The 18,784-nt window shown below is 42.3% G+C and overlaps 1 protein-coding gene across 1 annotated transcript in view; it reads right to left on the bottom strand.

Moving 5' to 3' along the window:
• Window positions 1-18,784, bottom strand: part of f8 (coagulation factor VIII, procoagulant component) — a 105,157-nt gene that overhangs the window by 38,474 nt on the left and 47,899 nt on the right. The window contains exons 11-16 of the mRNA XM_070882990.1: window positions 14,439-14,589; window positions 12,910-13,119; window positions 9,639-10,866; window positions 6,832-7,000; window positions 4,715-4,954; window positions 3,571-3,799 (exon numbers count right to left, since the gene is read on the bottom strand). Coding sequence (XP_070739091.1) covers window positions 3,571-3,799; window positions 4,715-4,954; window positions 6,832-7,000; window positions 9,639-10,866; window positions 12,910-13,119; window positions 14,439-14,589 — 2,227 coding nt within the window. The remainder of the gene's footprint in view (window positions 1-3,570; window positions 3,800-4,714; window positions 4,955-6,831; window positions 7,001-9,638; window positions 10,867-12,909; window positions 13,120-14,438; window positions 14,590-18,784) is intronic.

Genomic DNA, 18,784 nt, shown 5'->3' with positions numbered 1-18,784 from the left:
TTGAATGTTTTATTGCAACACCCTCTGCATTGTGATAGTGTGGAGATTTTCAGCCCCGCTTGTACGTAATGTCCAATACAATCTCTGGCTTTCTGGTTATCCCAGCTTATTTACATATATATGTATGTAAGATGAATCAGATATTGCACCACCTACATCCTCAGAAAGGAATGCGGAAGAGAGTTCGAAATAAGTGGATGAGTTGCAGAAGTTGTTACTCAATCAACTGTCTATTTTAGGGACTTGTTTTAGATGCAGCTGAGTGAGGATGAGTTAATCTGCTCAATAATAGTTGGGCCAGGCTGTCACAATGCCATTCCCTCACTAGCGCAAACAGTTTTTCTCTATCTACCCTATCAATTCCTTTCAAAATCCTAAAGACCGCAATCAAATCAGCCCTTAACCTTCTATATTCCATGGAATACAAGTTTAGTGTATGTAATCTTTCCTCATAATTTAACCCTTGGAGCCCTGGTAACATTCAGGTGAATCAGTGCTTCACTCCTTCCAAGAACGTGAATTGGCTAGGATAGACTGGCAAATGATACTTAAAGGGTTGATGGTGGATAGGCAATGGCAGACATTTATAGATCACATGGAGGAACTTCAACAATTGTACATCCCTGTCTGGAATAAAAATAAAACGGGGAAGGTGGCTCAACCTGGCTAACAAGGGGAATTAGGGAATCCAAGGAAGAGGCATATAAATTGGTCAGAAAAAGCAGCAAACCTGAGGACTGGGAGAAATTTAGAACTCAGCAGAGGAGGACAAAGGATTTAATTAGGAGGGGGAAAATAGAGTAGGAGAGGAAGCTTGCAGGGAACATAAAAACTGACTGCAAAAGCGTCTATAAATATGTGAAGAGAAAAAGGTTAGTGAAGACAAACGTAGGTCCATTGCAGTCAGAATCAGGTGAATTTATAATGGGGAACAAAGAAATGGCAGACCATTTGAAAAAATACTTTGGTTCTGTCTTCACTAAGGAAGACACAAATAACCTTCCGGAAATACTAAGGGACCGAGGGTCTAGCGAGAAGGAGGAACTGAAGGGAATCCTTATTAATCAGGAAATTGTGTTAGGGAAATTGATGGGATTGAAAGCCGATAAATCCCCAGGGCCTGATAGGCTGCATCCCAGAGTACTTAAGAAAGTGGCCCTAGAAATAGTGGATGCATTGGTGATCATTTTCCAACATTCAATTGACTTTGGATCAGTTCCTATGGACTGGAGAGTAGCTAATGTAACACCACTTTTTAAAAAGGAGGGAGAGCAAAAACAGGGAATTATAAACTGGTTAGCCTGGCATCGGTGGTGAGAAAATGTTGGAATCAATTATTAAAAATGAAATAGCAGAGCATTTGGAAAGCTGTGACAGGATCGATCCAAGTCAGCATAGATTTATGAAAGGGAAATCATGCTTAACAAATCTAGAATTTTTTGAGGATGTAACTAGTAGAGTGGACAAGGGAGAACCAGTGGATGTGGTGTATTTGGACTTACAAAAGGCTTTTGACTAAGTCCCGCACAAGAGATTAATGTGCAAAATTAAAGCACATGGTATAGGGCGGTAATGTATTGGTGTGGATAGAGAACTGGTTGGCAGACAGGAAGCAGAGAGTCGGAATAAATGGGTCCTTTTCAGAATGGCAGGCAGTGACTAGTGGGGTGCCGCAGGGCTCAGTGCTGGGACCCCAGCTATTTACAATATACATTAATGATTTAGATAAAGGAATTGAATGTACTATCTCCAAGTTTACAGATGACACTAAGCTGGGTGGTGGTGTGAACTGTGAAGAGCATGCTAAGAGGCTGCAGGGTGATTTGGACAGGATAGGTGAATGGGCAAATGCATGGCAGATGCAGTATAATGTGGGTGAATGTGAGGTTATCACTTTGGTGGCAAAAACAGGAAGGCAGAATATTATCTGAATGGTTACCGATTAATAAAAGGGGATGTGCAACGAGACCTGGGTGTCATGGTACATCAGTCATTGAAAGTTGGCAAGCAGGTACAGCAGGCGGTGAAGAAGGAAAATGGCATGTTGACCTACATAGCTAGAGGATTTGGGTGTAGGAGCAGGGAGGTCTTACTGCAGTTGTACAGGGCCTTGGTGAGACCACACCTAGAATATTGCGTACAGTTTTTGTCTCCTAATCTGAGGAAGGATGTTCTTGCTATTGAGGGAGTGCAGTGAAGGTTCACCAGACTGATTCCCGGGGTGGCAGGACTGACATATGAGGAGAAACTGGATCAATTGGGGGCTTGCATTCACTGGAGTTTAGAAGAATGAGAGGGGATCTCATAGAAACAAATAAAGTTCTGAAGGGATTGGACAGGTTAGAGGCAGGAAGAATGTTCCCGATGCTAGGGAAGTCCAGAACCAGGGGTCACAGTCTAAGGAAAAGGGGTAAACCATTTAGGACTGAGATGAGGAGAAACTTCTTCACTCAGAGAGTTGTTAACCTGTGGAATTCTCTACCGCAGAAAGTTGTTGAGGCCAGTTCGTTAGATATATTCAAAAGGGAGTTAGATATGGCCCTTATGGCTAATGGGATCGAGGGGTATGGAGAGAAAGCAGGAAAGGGATACTGAGGTTGAATGATCAACCATGATCTTATTGAATGGTGGTGCAGGCTCGAAGGGCCGAATGGCCTAATCCTGCATCTAATTTCTTTGTCTATGTCTAACTGTATGGTCTAACCAGGGCTTTGTCTAGCTGCAGCAAAACTTCCTCCCCTTTATAGTTTAGCTCTCTAGCTATAAAGGCTAACATTCCATTTGACTGTTTGACTATTTTTTGTACCTGACCACTACATTTTAGTGATCTGTGTACATGAACCCCTAAATCTCTTTGGACCTACATTGATTCTGGCTTTTCACCTTTTAGAAAATACTTGGATCTATCCTTTCTTGGTCCAAAATGGATGATCTCACCCTTACCTTTGTTGAAATCCATCTGCCACAGTTTTTCCCCACTCATCTAAACTATCAATGTCTCTTTTTTAACTTTATCCCCCCGTCTACACTGCTTACAATGCCACCAATTTTTGTGTCACTGGCAAACTTGGATAAAAGGCTCTCTATTGTGTTATCTGAGTCATTAATTAATATAATGAGTAGCTGAGGCCCCAGCACAGATCCTTATGGGCACACGAGTCACTTCCTTCCAATTCGAGTACATACCCATTACCTCTACTCTCTGGCTCCTACCATCAATAACATGCCTTCAATTCCATGAGCTTTAATTTCAGCTAACACCAAATTGCACCTTAACAAGGTGCGTATTACTAAGTGAACATCTGTTTCTACATGGAGCATTTAACATGCTGTCAGTGGCAACTTTGTAATTGACTATAATGGCTTTTTGACTAATTTAAATGATTGCCCGATTGAAACTGTAGCATTTTCTAACTAAAAATAGCTTGCAGCTTGAGTTTTGGGCCTCGATGTCCATTTCTAGAAATTGTGCACTCTGTGAGGAATTACAGGCACGCAGTGACATTGTCCTGCCCAAGTTAAACATTTTTGTAATCACCCAAAAACTGAAATTAATTGATGGACTCTTACCGTGAAATTTGTTGCTGTTTTGAAATGCAGGGTCCTCTGGTCTGACATGACAAGGAGTCTTGCAGAACATCTGGATGTTGTCTTCCAAGTACCAACTTTTGTTTTCATCAAATGTCATGAAAAGCAAAGAGAATTCCTGAACCTTTAGCATACCACTAGCGATCTTGTGCAGTGTTCCTTTTCGACAGATGATTAAAGGACCAATCAAACCGGTGTGGATATCTCGTTCCTAATTAGAAAAACAGCACAATGTTACAATAGTGCAACTTGCTCCAGGTAACCTCGTGGGCTTACAGCATAATATCCTCTTCTCATTCAGGATTGCTAATGCAAAACAAGAGATTGTTTAAATGTGGAGCTGAAACCTAACAGAGTTAAAGTTAGCTCAAGAGACTTGAATTGAGTCTGTCAGAATAAAAGTGTTTAGTAATGATAATATTGATTCTGTATATATATAAATGTTAAAAGTATAGATTATATGAAAAGACAAGTTTGAAGAGACAAAATGGATACCTTCCCCAAGTTCCTGTCCTCTGGCTGGGTGCATGGCTTTGAAACTCACCAAACTAGAAAAGACGTAATTGGAAAGCCATTAACCTAATCAAGGAATGGCACCGGTCCTCCAGACAGACACGTGTATGAGGAGAAGCCAATCAGGAACGGCCCTGGAACCAAGACCCATTCCTGAGGCTTTCTGTTAAACGATGGCGTTAAGAGATATAAAAACTTAAGCCAAAGATTGCTCTGTCTCTTCTCTTAAGCACACGTCAAAAAGAAGGACCTCTCTCTACAGGCAAAAGAGCAGGCCATGTGCTTTGCCAGAGGAAAGTAAAGTATACCTTTTTATACCTTTTTTATTGTAACACCATTGTATCTATTGTAATTAAGTAGAGTCCATAGGATATTAATAGACTGCTGTTGTGTTTGATAGGCTATTTGCATGTGTGTGGTTAATAAACTTATTCCAAATTGTTTTAAAAGAATTGGTCTTGCTGTCAATTTAATGCCAGAGATTTAGAGATCTTACAAAACTAATTTGAAAAATTCCCATAATGAACCAAAGCTAGGAATAAGCCAGAAAGCCAACTCATACTGCATTCAACTCAACTCACCAAGAAACATTTGCAAATATTGATTGACTTACTGTGTTGACATCTGAGTAATATGTCCAGGCTCTGCAATCAAAGTCCTTTTCAGTGGGTGCTGATCCCTTTGTTACATGCCAAATGTACACCTTTGTTTTATTTGGATAAACTATATCATCCATCTTTCTCGGCCAGTCTATCAGCTCCTCCTCTTCATATGTATATTTGTCTGGTATCTCACGTTGCACACCATGAGCATGAATGGAGAAAGGCCTGGAGGCCATATTCTTGAACTTCACCTGTATGAATTAAATTGTTTTACACCAAGAAATAGAATAGTCTTCAAAAATGACATCTTACTTTCCCAGTTGTTTTGTCTCTGTCAGATTAAATGTGTCCCTTCAATCTAAAAAGACCACTTACTCTCCATTCTGAAGTTTGGGTCCTATTTTCTCCTAAAAGGCATAATCCATAAGCATCTGTTTTCCTGAATTAGCATCTAAATCACAAAATCTTGTAACGCCAAGCATTAACTGTGGCAGGATTCTTCTTACTAGGTTGTAGTCTCCAAAAACAAGGAGACAGCTCCATAAAATCAATGTACAACTAGTGACTGCAAAATAATATAAATGGAGTCACCTAGTTGTAGCCCCATTGGCCTTAAATGGGTCATCATTCATGTTCTGAATTTGCTTACTAATAGAAATTGGGAACCATGGACTCCAGGGTATAATTGTTGTTTGGTTTGGACCTTAATAAGTGTGTATGATTTCTGCTCTCATGTTTACTCAGACCAAAAATACTACCTGTCTTTTGTAATAAACTACCTTGGATGTCTTCTACTTCATTTCTCTCCAAGCCCTGATGTTACAGCAGCAAATACCTGAGCTTTGGAATTAACCATATCACATTGGGTATGAGAGGAGGAGACTGCAGTCCATGACTGGATGTTGTGAAATTTTGGAACTTAGTTAATGTCTGGAGGATTAGTTCACTTTGCAACAACAAATTTAGCTCAAATTAGATGAACCAAGCAAACAAGACAGCGTAATCACATTGGTTGACCATGCACACACTAAACAAAAGTGTAGATGAGACTGATGTATTTGTGTATAAGGGTATCGGCATCTGTTCAAATATTTCTACACCTGTCTGAGATGTTGAATGCGCTTAGAGCTGGTATATGAAAACATAGTTGGTCGGTGATGCCTAGATTTTTATAATGGGGAATATGTGAACTGTTTAGTTCAAGATTTGTTGGTGACCTATAATTTGTTTCTGCCCTTTATAAGCCCGTTTGTTTCAGTGAGACAAATAATGAAAAATAATCTGGATCGAATTAACAATAACTTGCATTTATGGAACGTTTTAAAATTAACCCGACATCTCAAAGTGCTTTGCAAGGGGAAAATAGTTGGACTCTTTGCAAAGAGTTTGGAGAAGAATTAGGTTGCTAACTCAGGACATGGTCAAAGAGGTAGGTTCTGAGGAGGTTTTCCATAGAAGGGAGAGATACAGCAAGGTGATTGAGAGCTTTCCAGAATGTGGAGCTGATATAGTTGAAGACACTGCAACTGAAAGTTTAGTGGAGGGAGAGGGAGATGCAATGGAAGCCAGAGTCCAAAGAGTGGAGGATGCATACAGCAACATAGGGCTGAAAGAGGTCCCAGAAGTAAGGAGGGATGAGGCCACGGAGGGACTTACAAATAGGAGAATGAGGCAATATAGATTGCTGCGTTGACTGAGCCAACTCTGAGAGCACCAATGGATATGGCAGAGGATGTCTACAATAGAGCAGAGGGTAGCTTTGGGATTGTGCAGGAGGGACTCAATGGTGGGGGTGGCAGTGAGTGAGGAAGCCGGGAGAAGAGTAGCGGTAAAGGGGTTGGGGCATGAGGCAGTAGGTAGGCGATTGAGGAGAGGCATGAAGAAAATAAGTGAGGGACAAAGGGGTCTAGAGCATGAGGGGAGATAGTCGGCAATAAAAGAGAAGGAAGGACTTGAGGTCTTGGGTGGCAGCCAAAATGTAGACACAGAAGTATCCGGATAGGAACTAATTGGACCTCCTGAAGTCCAGTTTATTGTAAAACTTAATCCTGAGTCCATATGTTCGCCCTGTGATCAATTTGCAAAAGCTCATTTTTAAATCTATATATTTTTTAAGTGGGTGACTCACCACGATGATATCATTGACCTCGGCTCTGATGACAGGCCCGAGAATGCCCAAGTGTTCTTCACTTTCTCCACGGACTACGGGATGTTTGAACATGCTGTCGCTATATTGTAGAAACATTGCCTTCTTGAATTTGCTGCCAAGTCTTTGCTCCCTCGATTGCTGCCTCCAGCTATGTGACATTGGCATCAGATTAATATGATATTGAGCTAATGATATTTGTCCCAGTTAGAGCCATTAATGACTGTGAATGCAGTAATTTCTATTAAAAATACCCTCAGTATCTTACAAATGGCAGTAATACAGTTCTATACCGAGTAAATACCATAAATATCCAGTACATACTAAAAATACACAGTAAAGCAAATAACTACTAAGTGCTGCAACTCCTTCATGAATAGCCAGTGAATGCTGCAATGAATGCCTAGCTAGACATGTATTAAAAAGAAAGACTTATATTTATATAGTGCCTTTCACGACCACCGGACGTCTCAAAGTGCTTTACAGCCAATGAAGTACTTTTGGAGTGTAGTCACTGTTGTAATGTGGGAAATGCAGCAGCCAATTTGTGCACAGCAAGCTCCCACAAACAGCAATGTGATAATGACCAGATAATCAGTTGTTATTATGTTGATTGAGGGATAAATATTGGTCAGGATAACTGCCCTGCTCTTCTTCGAAATAGTGCCATGGAATCTTTTACATCCACCTGAGAGGGCAGATGGAGTCTCGGTTTAACATCTCATCCGAAAGAGGGCACCTCCGACAGTGCAGTACTGGAGTATTAGCATAAATTTATGTGTTCAAGTTCCTGCAGTGAGACTTGAACCCACAACCTTCTGACTCAGATGTAATTGTGCTATCCACTGAGTCACAGCTGGCACACATTAAACACTAGTAAAACCACACACTCCTAACAAAGGTTCAGTAACTGATGTAGACGACTAATTACCAGAAAGGTTCAATTAAAAACCTTGTCATTTTATATATTTTTTGTTTTGAATTCATGTGTTATCTCTTTTGCCTCTTTGCATCTTCTGAACTTTAGCCCCACAGCATTCCCCAGCCAAGAGGGTGGTAATGTAACAGAGTCCATTACAGTTGACTGTAGAGCAGCAGAGCTAAACACCATCTAATGACCAGTGGTAGTTCAAGTGAAAAGTATCTTTTGCTTATGAAATTATCCATGTATCACAACCATACGAATACTACAAACACCTGGAATTTGAAACTAACATAAGTTAATTTAACTGGAGCACAATCCTCACTAAAAGTTGATGTTTACATCTCCATTCTTCCAACAATGCCAGACCAAATAAAAAGAGTATTGGACAAACAATGTCAAAAATGAATGATTTTTTAATCTAATTGACCATGTTATCAATTTGTCCAGTGGTTGGTCTCCGCCATGCAAAACTGAGGTGGGCAGTTTGTGAGACAGTGCAGTTTTATCAATCATCCACTAGGAGGCACAGCACTATAGGCTTGATGGTGTAAAAGATTTACGGATGTACCATCACTATGTTAACATCTGAAAGGATTCATGCTTATTAAATGTTATAAATATGACCTCTTGCAGGATAGAGAGGGAATAATTAGATGGACGGATGGCACTCTTCTGCCAGAAACACATTACTATGTTGCCAACACCTCTTGGTGCCGTAATTTGTAGACGTTGTTTTTAAGTATCTGTGGTTCACTTATGAAATTTGAACACGTAGAAAGCTACATTTAAATTCTCCATGAATTTTGAACATTAAAAAACTTCCACAAATTATGGGAATTGCAAAAAACAAGAGAATCTATACTTTAATCCCGTTCCTTTGTATGGTTTTAGGTGAATTTGGAGGCATTTCTACAGTCACATGTTGCAACACTGACTGCAGCAGATACATACGAGGTTCCCTTGAATTGTATCTGCTCAATATCTTGTGTTAATGTGTTTGGTCTTTTTGGAGATGAGCTGTAGGATGCTTGTTGGGAGAAGGAACAGTTAGTCTCGACTAAGTATTCGTTCACTTTATCAAAATGAAAGCAGACTACTATGTCCCGTTAGAATGTTTGTTCCAGAGCTTGTTGGAACAATTGGATGAGTAGCAGGCTTGAAGGAGGAATGCTACAAGTACTTCTTCTTCTTAGGCAGTCCCTCGAATCGAGGATGACTTACTTCCATGCCAAAAAGGGATGAGTTCACAGGTGTTTCAATGAAGAACCTAATATTCCAGGTCCCAAACTGCATATTGAAGGGTGGAAAATGCCTGTGCATGGATTTTTTTAACGTGTGGTGACTGTTGCACACCAGCCACCACACGGGCTTGACAGAGCTAGGTCTTGGTCTAGTGGCAAGGATTAACCAAGATGACTGGAGACCAGCTCTGCAGCACGGACCTAATGCGCACACATATCGCAGTGTGGGCTGGCCCATGCTGCCCCTGGACCCTCGCCTCTTCTGAGCCCTGAACTCACGCCTCTTCTGGACCCCGATCACATCGCTCTGCTATCTCTCGCCACTCCTTCGTCCCGACCTTGCCACTCCTGCCGCACATGCCCACGCTCCAATCAGCGATCTGGATTATGGTGACGTCCAATCCAGTCGCCCTCTTCACAGCCGTCACCCTCCCGGACCGGCTCATGCTGTACCTTTCAGTGGTATGCTCCTTTTATGGCCCCGACCTGCTGCAGATGGTTCCTCGCAGGTCGGGGCCGCCACGCTGTCCAGGGGCCTCCATACAATCTGTGGGTAAGTGCCTATATATAGTTACCTTCTTTAATATATCTGCCCTTATGATGCAAAAATGATGCTCGCTTACCTGTTCTTGTAAGCTCTAGCTGTTTGACTGGCTTCATAATCCCAGATCAGCTCTGCAGCTGCAATGTAATAGTACTTAGACTGTGAATTGGAAGTTCGTAGGATGTCGCTTGTAGTCTCCCCTGGGCACAACTCACTGTTGGAGAAAGTTCTGAAATCAGTATCATGCATATCTCTATGTTTGGATTCATCATCATCTCCACTGCTTGTTTCATCTTCGTAGTCATCATAATCAAGAGACTCTTTCCTGGCCTGTTGGGAATTGATTTCAGTTTCTGTGGTTGAATTCTTGTCAAATGATGTCCGATTAGCTTTTATACCTTCAGATTCCCTAAAGGTTGCAGCTGTATCATTATCCCATAATTTCATTCCCTTTGTTTCATTGCTAATTTCCTGCTTAAACGTTACCACTTTGTGAGGCTGGGTCTTTGTAATAACCCCGTCCTCCAGCTTTTGGTTTTGATTCAATTTGTTTGTCGATACAACCTCTTCTTTTTTGAGAATCTGATTTGCATTGAGCAAGTCTAGTTTTCCATCTGTCCCCGTAAAGGTCAGGTTAGATTCTGGGTGATCAAGTAATGGTATCTCTCTCATTCTGTTTTTCTGAACAAGCTCATCTGAGCTGTAGTTTGTTTTCATTAACTCAACAATATTCTCATTCTTACTGTGTTGATTAACTCTGCTCTCCTCAGTGAATGAAGGGTTACTCTGCATTTTATCAGAATCTATAGTAATTTGGTTCTTGCTGGCTTTAGTTGTATCATAGAAATCTTTTCTAATAGTTTCACTCTGATTCAGTTCATTGGTGTCTTTGGACAAATGTTTACCAACTCCATTGTTCAGAAAGTGATTTTCTTCCTTTTCCTTACTGTATTGTTCACCTAAAGTCTGATGCCGCCTTTGTCTACAATTTGACCAGATAGGGTCTTTCTCTGTCATATTTTCCCCATCATTGGTGATGTTCATTAGTTCATCCAGTTCAAGTGCTTCATAGAGCTCTGATAAATTTGTGTTATGCCTCTTGAATCCTCGTGGCTGGAAAATAAGTTGCTTTATTTCTTCTGGAAGTATGTTTCCATGTGCCAAGTCAGGATCATCCTCTTTTGAATCAAGTTCCATAACAAAGTCTTCTAAGTAATCTGGATCATTGTCACAGTTACGAACTCTGAACTTTGCCCTCATGCCCTGAATTTGGTAATGATAATTGAGGGGTTCCAGGAGCCACAAACCTAAGGGTGGGAGATTAATAACAAGGTGAGTAACCATGTCAAATTATAAAACCAGAAAGAATCAATCTTTACCTAAAATTAAGTGCAGCCAAACATAACCAGTTTCATTTAGTAATTCTTTGTCAGTCCACTACGGGTTTATGCAACAGAACAGGAGTTAAACCAAACCTGCCATTTATGCCAGGAACAAAAAACTGTTGTAGCTGCATATCAACATTGTGTATTAATCTAAAAACTCCATACACAATGCCAGTGGTAAATCCTCAATAACAGCAACTCACATTCACATATCAGCTTTAATGTAGAAATACATCTCCATGCCCTTCACAGAGATTTAATGTGAGCCAAAGATATTAGAAGGGGTCACCGAAAGGTTTAAGGAGGGTCTTAAAGGAGAAGATGAGGTGGAAAGGTGGAGAGGTTTAGGGAGGTGAGTACCAGAGTGTGGAGCCTAGGCAGAAAAAGAAAAACATGCATTTATACAGTGCCTTTCGTGACCTTAGGACGTCCCAAAGTGCTTTACAACAAATGAAGTACTTTTGAAGTATAGTCACTGTTGTAATGCAGAAAATGTGGCAGCCAATTTGTGCACAGCAAACTCCCACAAACAGCAATGTGATGATAATCTGTTACAGTGATGTTGATTGAGGGATAAATATTGGCCAGGACATCTGCTCTTCTTTGAAATAATGCCATGGGATCTTTTACATCCACCTGAGAAATCAGGCGGGCCCTCAGTTTAATGTCTCATGTGAAAGCCGGCACCTCCGGCAGTGCAGCACTCCCTCAGTACAGCACTGGGAGTGCTGCACTGGCGCAGGTGCCGGCCTAGATTTTGTGCTCAAGTCTCTGAAGTGGGACTTAAACCCACAACATTCTGACTCAAAGGTGAGAGTGCTACCCACTGAGCCACGGCTGACACTTTCACACAATGCTTCTCCTGTCTGGAACTCGGCAAGACACTGTTATTGGCTGAAGCTCTACTTAAATGCAGAGTTAACTATTACTTGTTCAACCAAGGTTATTGGAACAGTCATCAGAATGTGGGAAAGCTGCTTTGCATATTGATTCTCCAGTACACTTTCAGAAAATCATTCTGTGCTTGCAGCACCATCAGGGCCCAATTCAGCAGATGAATTGATACAATTATGTCCAATTGTTATAAAAATCCTTAATTCATCAAACAATAGTGTTGATGTAAAATTTTAAATCCTAAGAATGCTTACTGTTAACTGAGAAATCAGACTGGCCCTCAGTTTGAAGCTGGCACCTCCGCCAGTGCAGCACTCCCTCAGTACAGATATAAAATGACTGCCTCCATTTTATATTTGTACAGGAAGTAATGATGTAGAAAGAGTCCACATGAGTACTTGTATGTAACCAACTTACTAATAAAGATCTAATTTACAGTTGGGCTACAGATCATGGCCCCGTCGTAATTCTAGCATAAATCTGGTGGAACCCACTGGAAATCAATGTAGACCCAGTTGTGCCAGTACTCCATCATTTGCTGGAGTTAGTGACATGACTTGTAAATGGCAAAACAGCCAACCAATCCTTCCAAGGCATGTGTTGTCATGGGAGTCGGGTGGGGGGGCGGGCAAAGCCAGGGCAAGGCCTTCCTATGCTAGAAGTTCCCACTGACTTGCCTCACTCAGGATCTGACATGTCAGCCTCCAGTTGGGCCCACTGGGTAACGTGGTCTGAATCCCATACCACCCCAAAGAAGTGACGGGCGGGGCGGCCTTTAAAAAAAATGATTTTCTTGATTGGCTCCCTTAAGGGGTCATGGATGGGGTCGAATTCTCTGGCCACATGGGACATGTGGGTGCTGGAGATGAACCCACAGTGGTGTTTGTGCCTGCCTGCTCCATGCAAATTAGATATCGGCCCACTGTCCCCACAAACTCTGGTAGAGTCAGCACTGGAGTGCACCAGAGGGCATCATCCCAGCACAACTGCCAGGATCACGTCTCGAGGATTTGTGGGGCCCGTATGTCCCATTTCCCTGCAAAAAAAAGTGCAATACGCTGCATTACTGACCAATGCTATCCATATCCATGCGGATTGTTTCACTGGAAATTGGGAAGAGAGTTAACACATCTTCATACACCCCGTCGTGCTTAAATGTTTGTCCATGGAAGTAGATTGAAAGAAATTTGTCTTGGGCACCAAGTATTACATGCCAATAAATCACTTCATTCATGCAGAAATTCAACTTGGGGACATTTTCAAATACAAATCCATTAATACCTGCAAAATAGCAAACACATATACAAATCAATACCTGAAGGATAACGGATATATAACTATTAATATTGCTGAATAGCACACATCAATAGGAATAAACATCAATAGGAATGTATACACTATAATTAATACTGCACGATAAAATGCACAGGCACACATCCGAAAGAAGGATAACATACTGGAAATACTAACAATACAAAGTGCTTCCCCTAATTTATATAATAATAAAAATTGGGGAAATAATCTTCTACCTGGTGGAAGACCTCTTTATTACTCATCTTTCTCTCCCTCTTACCAGGAAGTAATTCCATTGACACCAGTTACAAGTGTTTGTCTCAGAAACTCCATAGAGAAACCAATAAGTCAGCATCTAGGACTGGCCTGGTGTTAATCAAGAGCTTTCTAAGCTGGGAGCTGAAAAAAGTCAGTTGTATTACCCTCAGATCATCCAAACTGCTGCCAACATCTAAGTCAAATGCAAACTTCAGATGCACATCCCTATAATAATATGTAAAAGATAATGGAGCCGAAATTAAGGTCCACCCGAAATGGGTCGCAGCTACCGCTGTTGATGTGTTTTAACTGCAGCTGTGGATGAGGTGGCCTCTTCCGTGAAATTCAGCTCTTTGTCGTGTTTTTTGAAGCGGACCGGAAGTCGGTCATAATGGGGGCGGTAGTGCGGCGGTGAGCACTCTCGAGGGACGGAAGTGGAGGCGGGACGGAGACACCAGCCTGGCGCTGATGACATCATGACGCGTGTGCATCACCACGTCTCTCCCCTTCACTTAAAGGGGAAAGCCGCTGCGAACTCTGCGATTATTTTAGTTTGGTCCACTGGGCCACCAGGGAGGGTTGCAGCCGGGCCAGTGACAGCCTGGCCGAACACGGGGGCATAATTGTCGGGCTGACCTGGCAGTCGGCTGACAACAAAATTAAAATGTTGGTTGCGGCAGTGGGCCCTCCCCTTTAAGGGAAGCCGCACAGCCATATCGCACACACTGCGAAGACAGTGCACCGACACAAAAAGCTGTTGGGGGCACTGCTTGGCGGCTCATGGATTTTTTAATGTGAATTGCGCTGGAAGTGTGGGAGATCGGCGGTGAGGGCTTTGATGATGCACTTGGGATGGGTTGGCAGCAGCGGGACGGAAGTGGGGAGCGTCGGAAAAACGTCCGAGGTGAATTTTACTGGTGGCGGCCATTGGACTCCGCCGCTTGGCCGCCGCTTTCTGGCGGTGAGGCCTTTTCGGAAGGCTGAATTTCGGTCCCCATTTGCTGTTAGACTGGAAGGCTCATGTTATTAAAACATCACTAATCACTCACTGTGCATTAGGTTGGAATCATAAAATTCAGGATCATTTGGGTTCACCCGTAATGGGTCTTCGCAGTAGTTCTCAATATTTTCACGTATGTACCAGCTCTTATTCTCGTCAAACAGGGAGAAGAAAAGGTATTTGGCTTTGTCAATCTTTACCTATGAATAAAATGGAAAAAAGAATACCATTTAGGGTCAATTTTGTCACATATGTCACTTGTCATATCTTGTGAGTTGAAGGTTTAAAATTCTATTAGTACAGGATGAGTGAGTCCTCTGCTTGTTCTGCTTCTGAAAGTTGGCTCTCTGAGGAGAATTGCATAGGTACACCAATGATTGTCAAATCATTGCAGTCGCTGTAAGGATGTAATAAATATTGCATACCCGATTGACACATTTATTTTCTCAAGTATTTTGTCTCAATGGACAATCAAATTCCCTTCCTATTGAAAAAACATGTCACACTGAGTTGACTTTTATTGAAAAAACCTAGGTGAAAAAGGATTAAGGCCCCATGGGAGATACCACCAAAGTTAAGATGACTAGGAAAGAATACAAATAGTTTCTGGATTTTAAAAGTTGTAGAATGCAGGAAGAAGAGACAACTGCAGGGAATATGGAGATACTTGGTTTTGAGGTGCAAGGAAAGAGTGAGCTAGAATAGGTTTGGTGCAATAAGTCTTGATTTCAACACCAAGTGGGAGGAGAAAAGTATGTCAGTCGATGTATTTGGAGCTTGGGAAGAACAAAAGGAAAGAGCAAGCTGCAGACTATGAATTGGGTTTATTAAGAAATAAAATTAGCAGAAGCAAAATAAAATAACAACAGAAAGATAAAGCAGAATGGTTTCCTTAATTTAGAAAATCTCTTCAAAATAATAAATTGTCTCAATTTCAGCAAGGAATTTTCTGACAGGCTGAAATTGGACAAAGTAATAAAAGCGGTTTTCCAACCATCAAGCCTGTACAGACTAGGTACAATCATGGTTTTAAATATAACTCCTTTAACCTTTTTCATAATTCTTCTGCTAAGTTTCTCCCTGCTGCTCAAAGTAACTGAAATTAAATTCCAGAATATCTAAAACTGAAAGAAAGATTTGTACTTATATAATGCCTTTCACAACCACTGAATATCCCAAAGCGCTTTACAGCCAATGAAGTGTTTTTGAAGTGTAGTCACTGTTGTAATGCAGCAGCCAATTTGCACATTGCAAAACTCCCACAAACAGCAATGCGATAATCACAGATAATCTATTTTTTTACTATTGTTGGTTTAGGGATTAATATTGGCCAGGACACCGGGATAACTCCCCTGCTCCTGCAAAATAGTGCCACGAGATCCTTTACGTCCGCCTGAGAGAGCAGACAGGGCCTTGGTTAAATGTCTCATCTGAAAGATGGCACCTCCGACAGTGCGGCACTCCCTTAGCAATGCACTGGAAGTCCCTGGACTGGGATGTGAACCCACAACCTTCGGGCTCAACAGCAATAGTGCTACCCACTGAGCATTAACTGACACACTATTCAACCTTATATTCTATGTTATAAATCCTAGCCTTTCTTGGCATATATTTTACCACTGCATAAGAACATAAGAACATAAGAAATAGGAGCAGGAGTAGGACATTTGACCCCATGAGCCTGCTCCACCATTCAATAAGATCATGGCTGATCTTATCTTGGCTTCAACTCCACTTCCCTGCCCACTCCCCATAACCCTTGACTCCTCTATGTTGGCAGCAGTTTGGAAGACCTGATGGTAATACAACTGACTTTTACCAGCTCCCAGCTTAGATAGCTCCTGATTAACACCAGGCCAGTCTTAGATGCTGACTTATAGGTTCTTATATGGACCAAACATTTGTAACTGGTGTCTATCTCCATCTTAAATATATTCAATGCCCCAGCCTCCACAGCTCTCTGGGGCAGAGAATTCCAAAGATTCACAGCCCTCTGAGAGAAGAAATTCCTCCTCAGCTCCGTTTTAAATGGGCAACCCCTTATTCTGAAACGATGGCCCCCAGTTCTACATTACCCCACGAGTGGAAACACCCTCTCTGCATCTACCCTGTCCAGCCCCCTCAGAATCTTATATGTTTCAATAAGATCACCTCTCATTCTTCTAAACTCCAATGAGTATAGGCCCAACCTGCTCAACCTTTCTCCATAAGACATCTCGGGAATCAACCTAGTGAACCTTCTCTCAACTGCCTCCAATGCAAGTATAAGGAGACGAAGGGGCCGAAATTGCCCCCCAACTACGAGTAGGCGCACTTACCAATATTTAAGATTTTTCTCTGCCCCAATCCATGGGGCAGATCTTGCGGCAATATTCGCCTCTTTGACTTCTATTTCTGGTCGGGGCGGTGCTGCGGGGCGGAAGTGCCCTTAGGTCGGGTCGGATGCCCCAATAGGCCATCAGCGCCGCATTGCTGATGTCAGAATGACGCGAACGTACTACGTCGTGCTGCCGCATCACAACGTCTCTCCCCTTCAGTTAAAGGGGAGGGTCGCTGTGAACTCTGCATTTAGTTTACTTAGGCCCACTGGGCCATCACGGAGGGTTTAGGCCGGGTTGCCAGTTGGGGCGACCTCGGTGTTGGCCAAACAGTTAAAATAAAATGGAGGTGCCGGCAGTGTACCCTCCCCTTTAAGGGCGGATGTGCCACCCAGCCACACACAGCATTCCGCATGGGAAAGCTGTCTGTGGCACCGACTGGTCGCGGCACCGCTCCTGGGGGGCAATTCCGCACTGTGGTCGGTAAGGGGGTCACCGCCGGTCGCTGTGGGGTCGGCGCATTCCCAACGGTGTGGCAACACGGGCGGCGCAGAAATCCGTTCTCACCGCTTCCGGTCCGGGGGCAATTTTGGATGGATTGATCCACTCCTCTGCCCCCAGTCGGTGAGGCCTATCCGTTCCATTGCCACCTCTGGAGCTGAAGGGGGCAATTTCAGCCCCCAAAACTGTACGCAGTATTCCAGGTGTGGCCTCACCAATACCCTGTATTGTTGTAGCAGGACTTCTCTGCTTTTATATTCCATCCCCCTTGCAATAAAGGCCAGCATTCCAATTGCCTTCCTAATTACTTGCTGTACCTGCATGCTAACTTTTTGTGTTTCATGCACAAGGACCCCCAGATCCCTCTGTACCGCAACATTTTGTAATCTCTCTCCATTTAAATAATAATTTTATTCTTCCTACCAAAGTGGATAACCTCACAGTTTCCCACATTATACTCCATCTGGCAAATTTCTGTCCACTCACTTAACCTATCTATATCCCTTTGCAGATTCTTTGTGTCCTCTTCACAATTTGCTTTCCCACTTATCTTTGCATCATCAGCAAATTTGGCTACATTACACTCAGTCCCTTCATCCAAGTCATTAATATAGATTTTAAATAGTTGAGGCCCCAGCATTGATCGCTGTGGCACTCTACTAGTTACAGTTTGCCAACCTGAAAATGACCCAATTATCCCGACTCTCAGTTTTCTGTTCGTTAGCCAATCCTCTATCCATGCTAACATATTGCCCCCAACTCTGCGAGCTCTTATCTTGTGCAGTAACATTTTATGTGGCACCTTATCAAAGGGCTTCTGGAAATCCAAATACACAGCATCTACCGGTTCCCCACTTATCCACCCTGCTCGCTACATCCTCAAAGAATTCGAGCAAATTTGTCAAGCATGATTTCCCTTTCATAAAACCATGCTGACTCGACTTGATTTTATTATGATTTTCTAAATGTCCTGCTACTACATCCTTAATAATGGATTCCAGCTTTTTCCCAATCACAGATGTTAGGTGAACTGGTCTATAGTCTCCCTCCTTTCTTGAATTGGAGCATTACATTTGCGGTTTTCCAATCCGCTGGGACCTCTCCAGAATCCAGGGAATTTTGGTAGATTACAATCAATTCATCCACTATCTCTGCAGCCATTTCTTTTAAGACCCTAGGATGCAGGCCATTGGGCCCAGGGGATTTGTTCCCCTTTAGTCCCATTAGTTTGCCTAGTACTTTTTCTCTAGTGATACTGATTGTTTTAAGTTCCCCCTCCCTGTAGCCCGTTTATTATCTATTATTATTGGGATGCTTTTAGTGTCTTCAATTGTGAAGACCGATACAGAATATTTGTTCAAAGTCTCTGCCATTTCCCTGTTTTCCGTTATTAATTCCCCAGTCTCACCCTCTAAGGGACCACTGTTTACTTTAGCTACTTGCTTCCTTTTTATATACCTGTAGAAGCTCTTACTGTCTGTTTTTATATTTCTTGCTAGTTTATTCTCATAATCTGTCTTCTCTCTCTTTATTATTTTTTAGTCGTCCTTTACTGGTTTCTAAAAATTTCCAAATC

This window comes from Pristiophorus japonicus, chromosome 6, assembly GCF_044704955.1.
Source record: "Pristiophorus japonicus isolate sPriJap1 chromosome 6, sPriJap1.hap1, whole genome shotgun sequence".
Taxonomy (NCBI): Eukaryota; Metazoa; Chordata; class Chondrichthyes; family Pristiophoridae; genus Pristiophorus; species Pristiophorus japonicus.
This window is presented reverse-complemented; position numbering and strand designations above follow the sequence as displayed.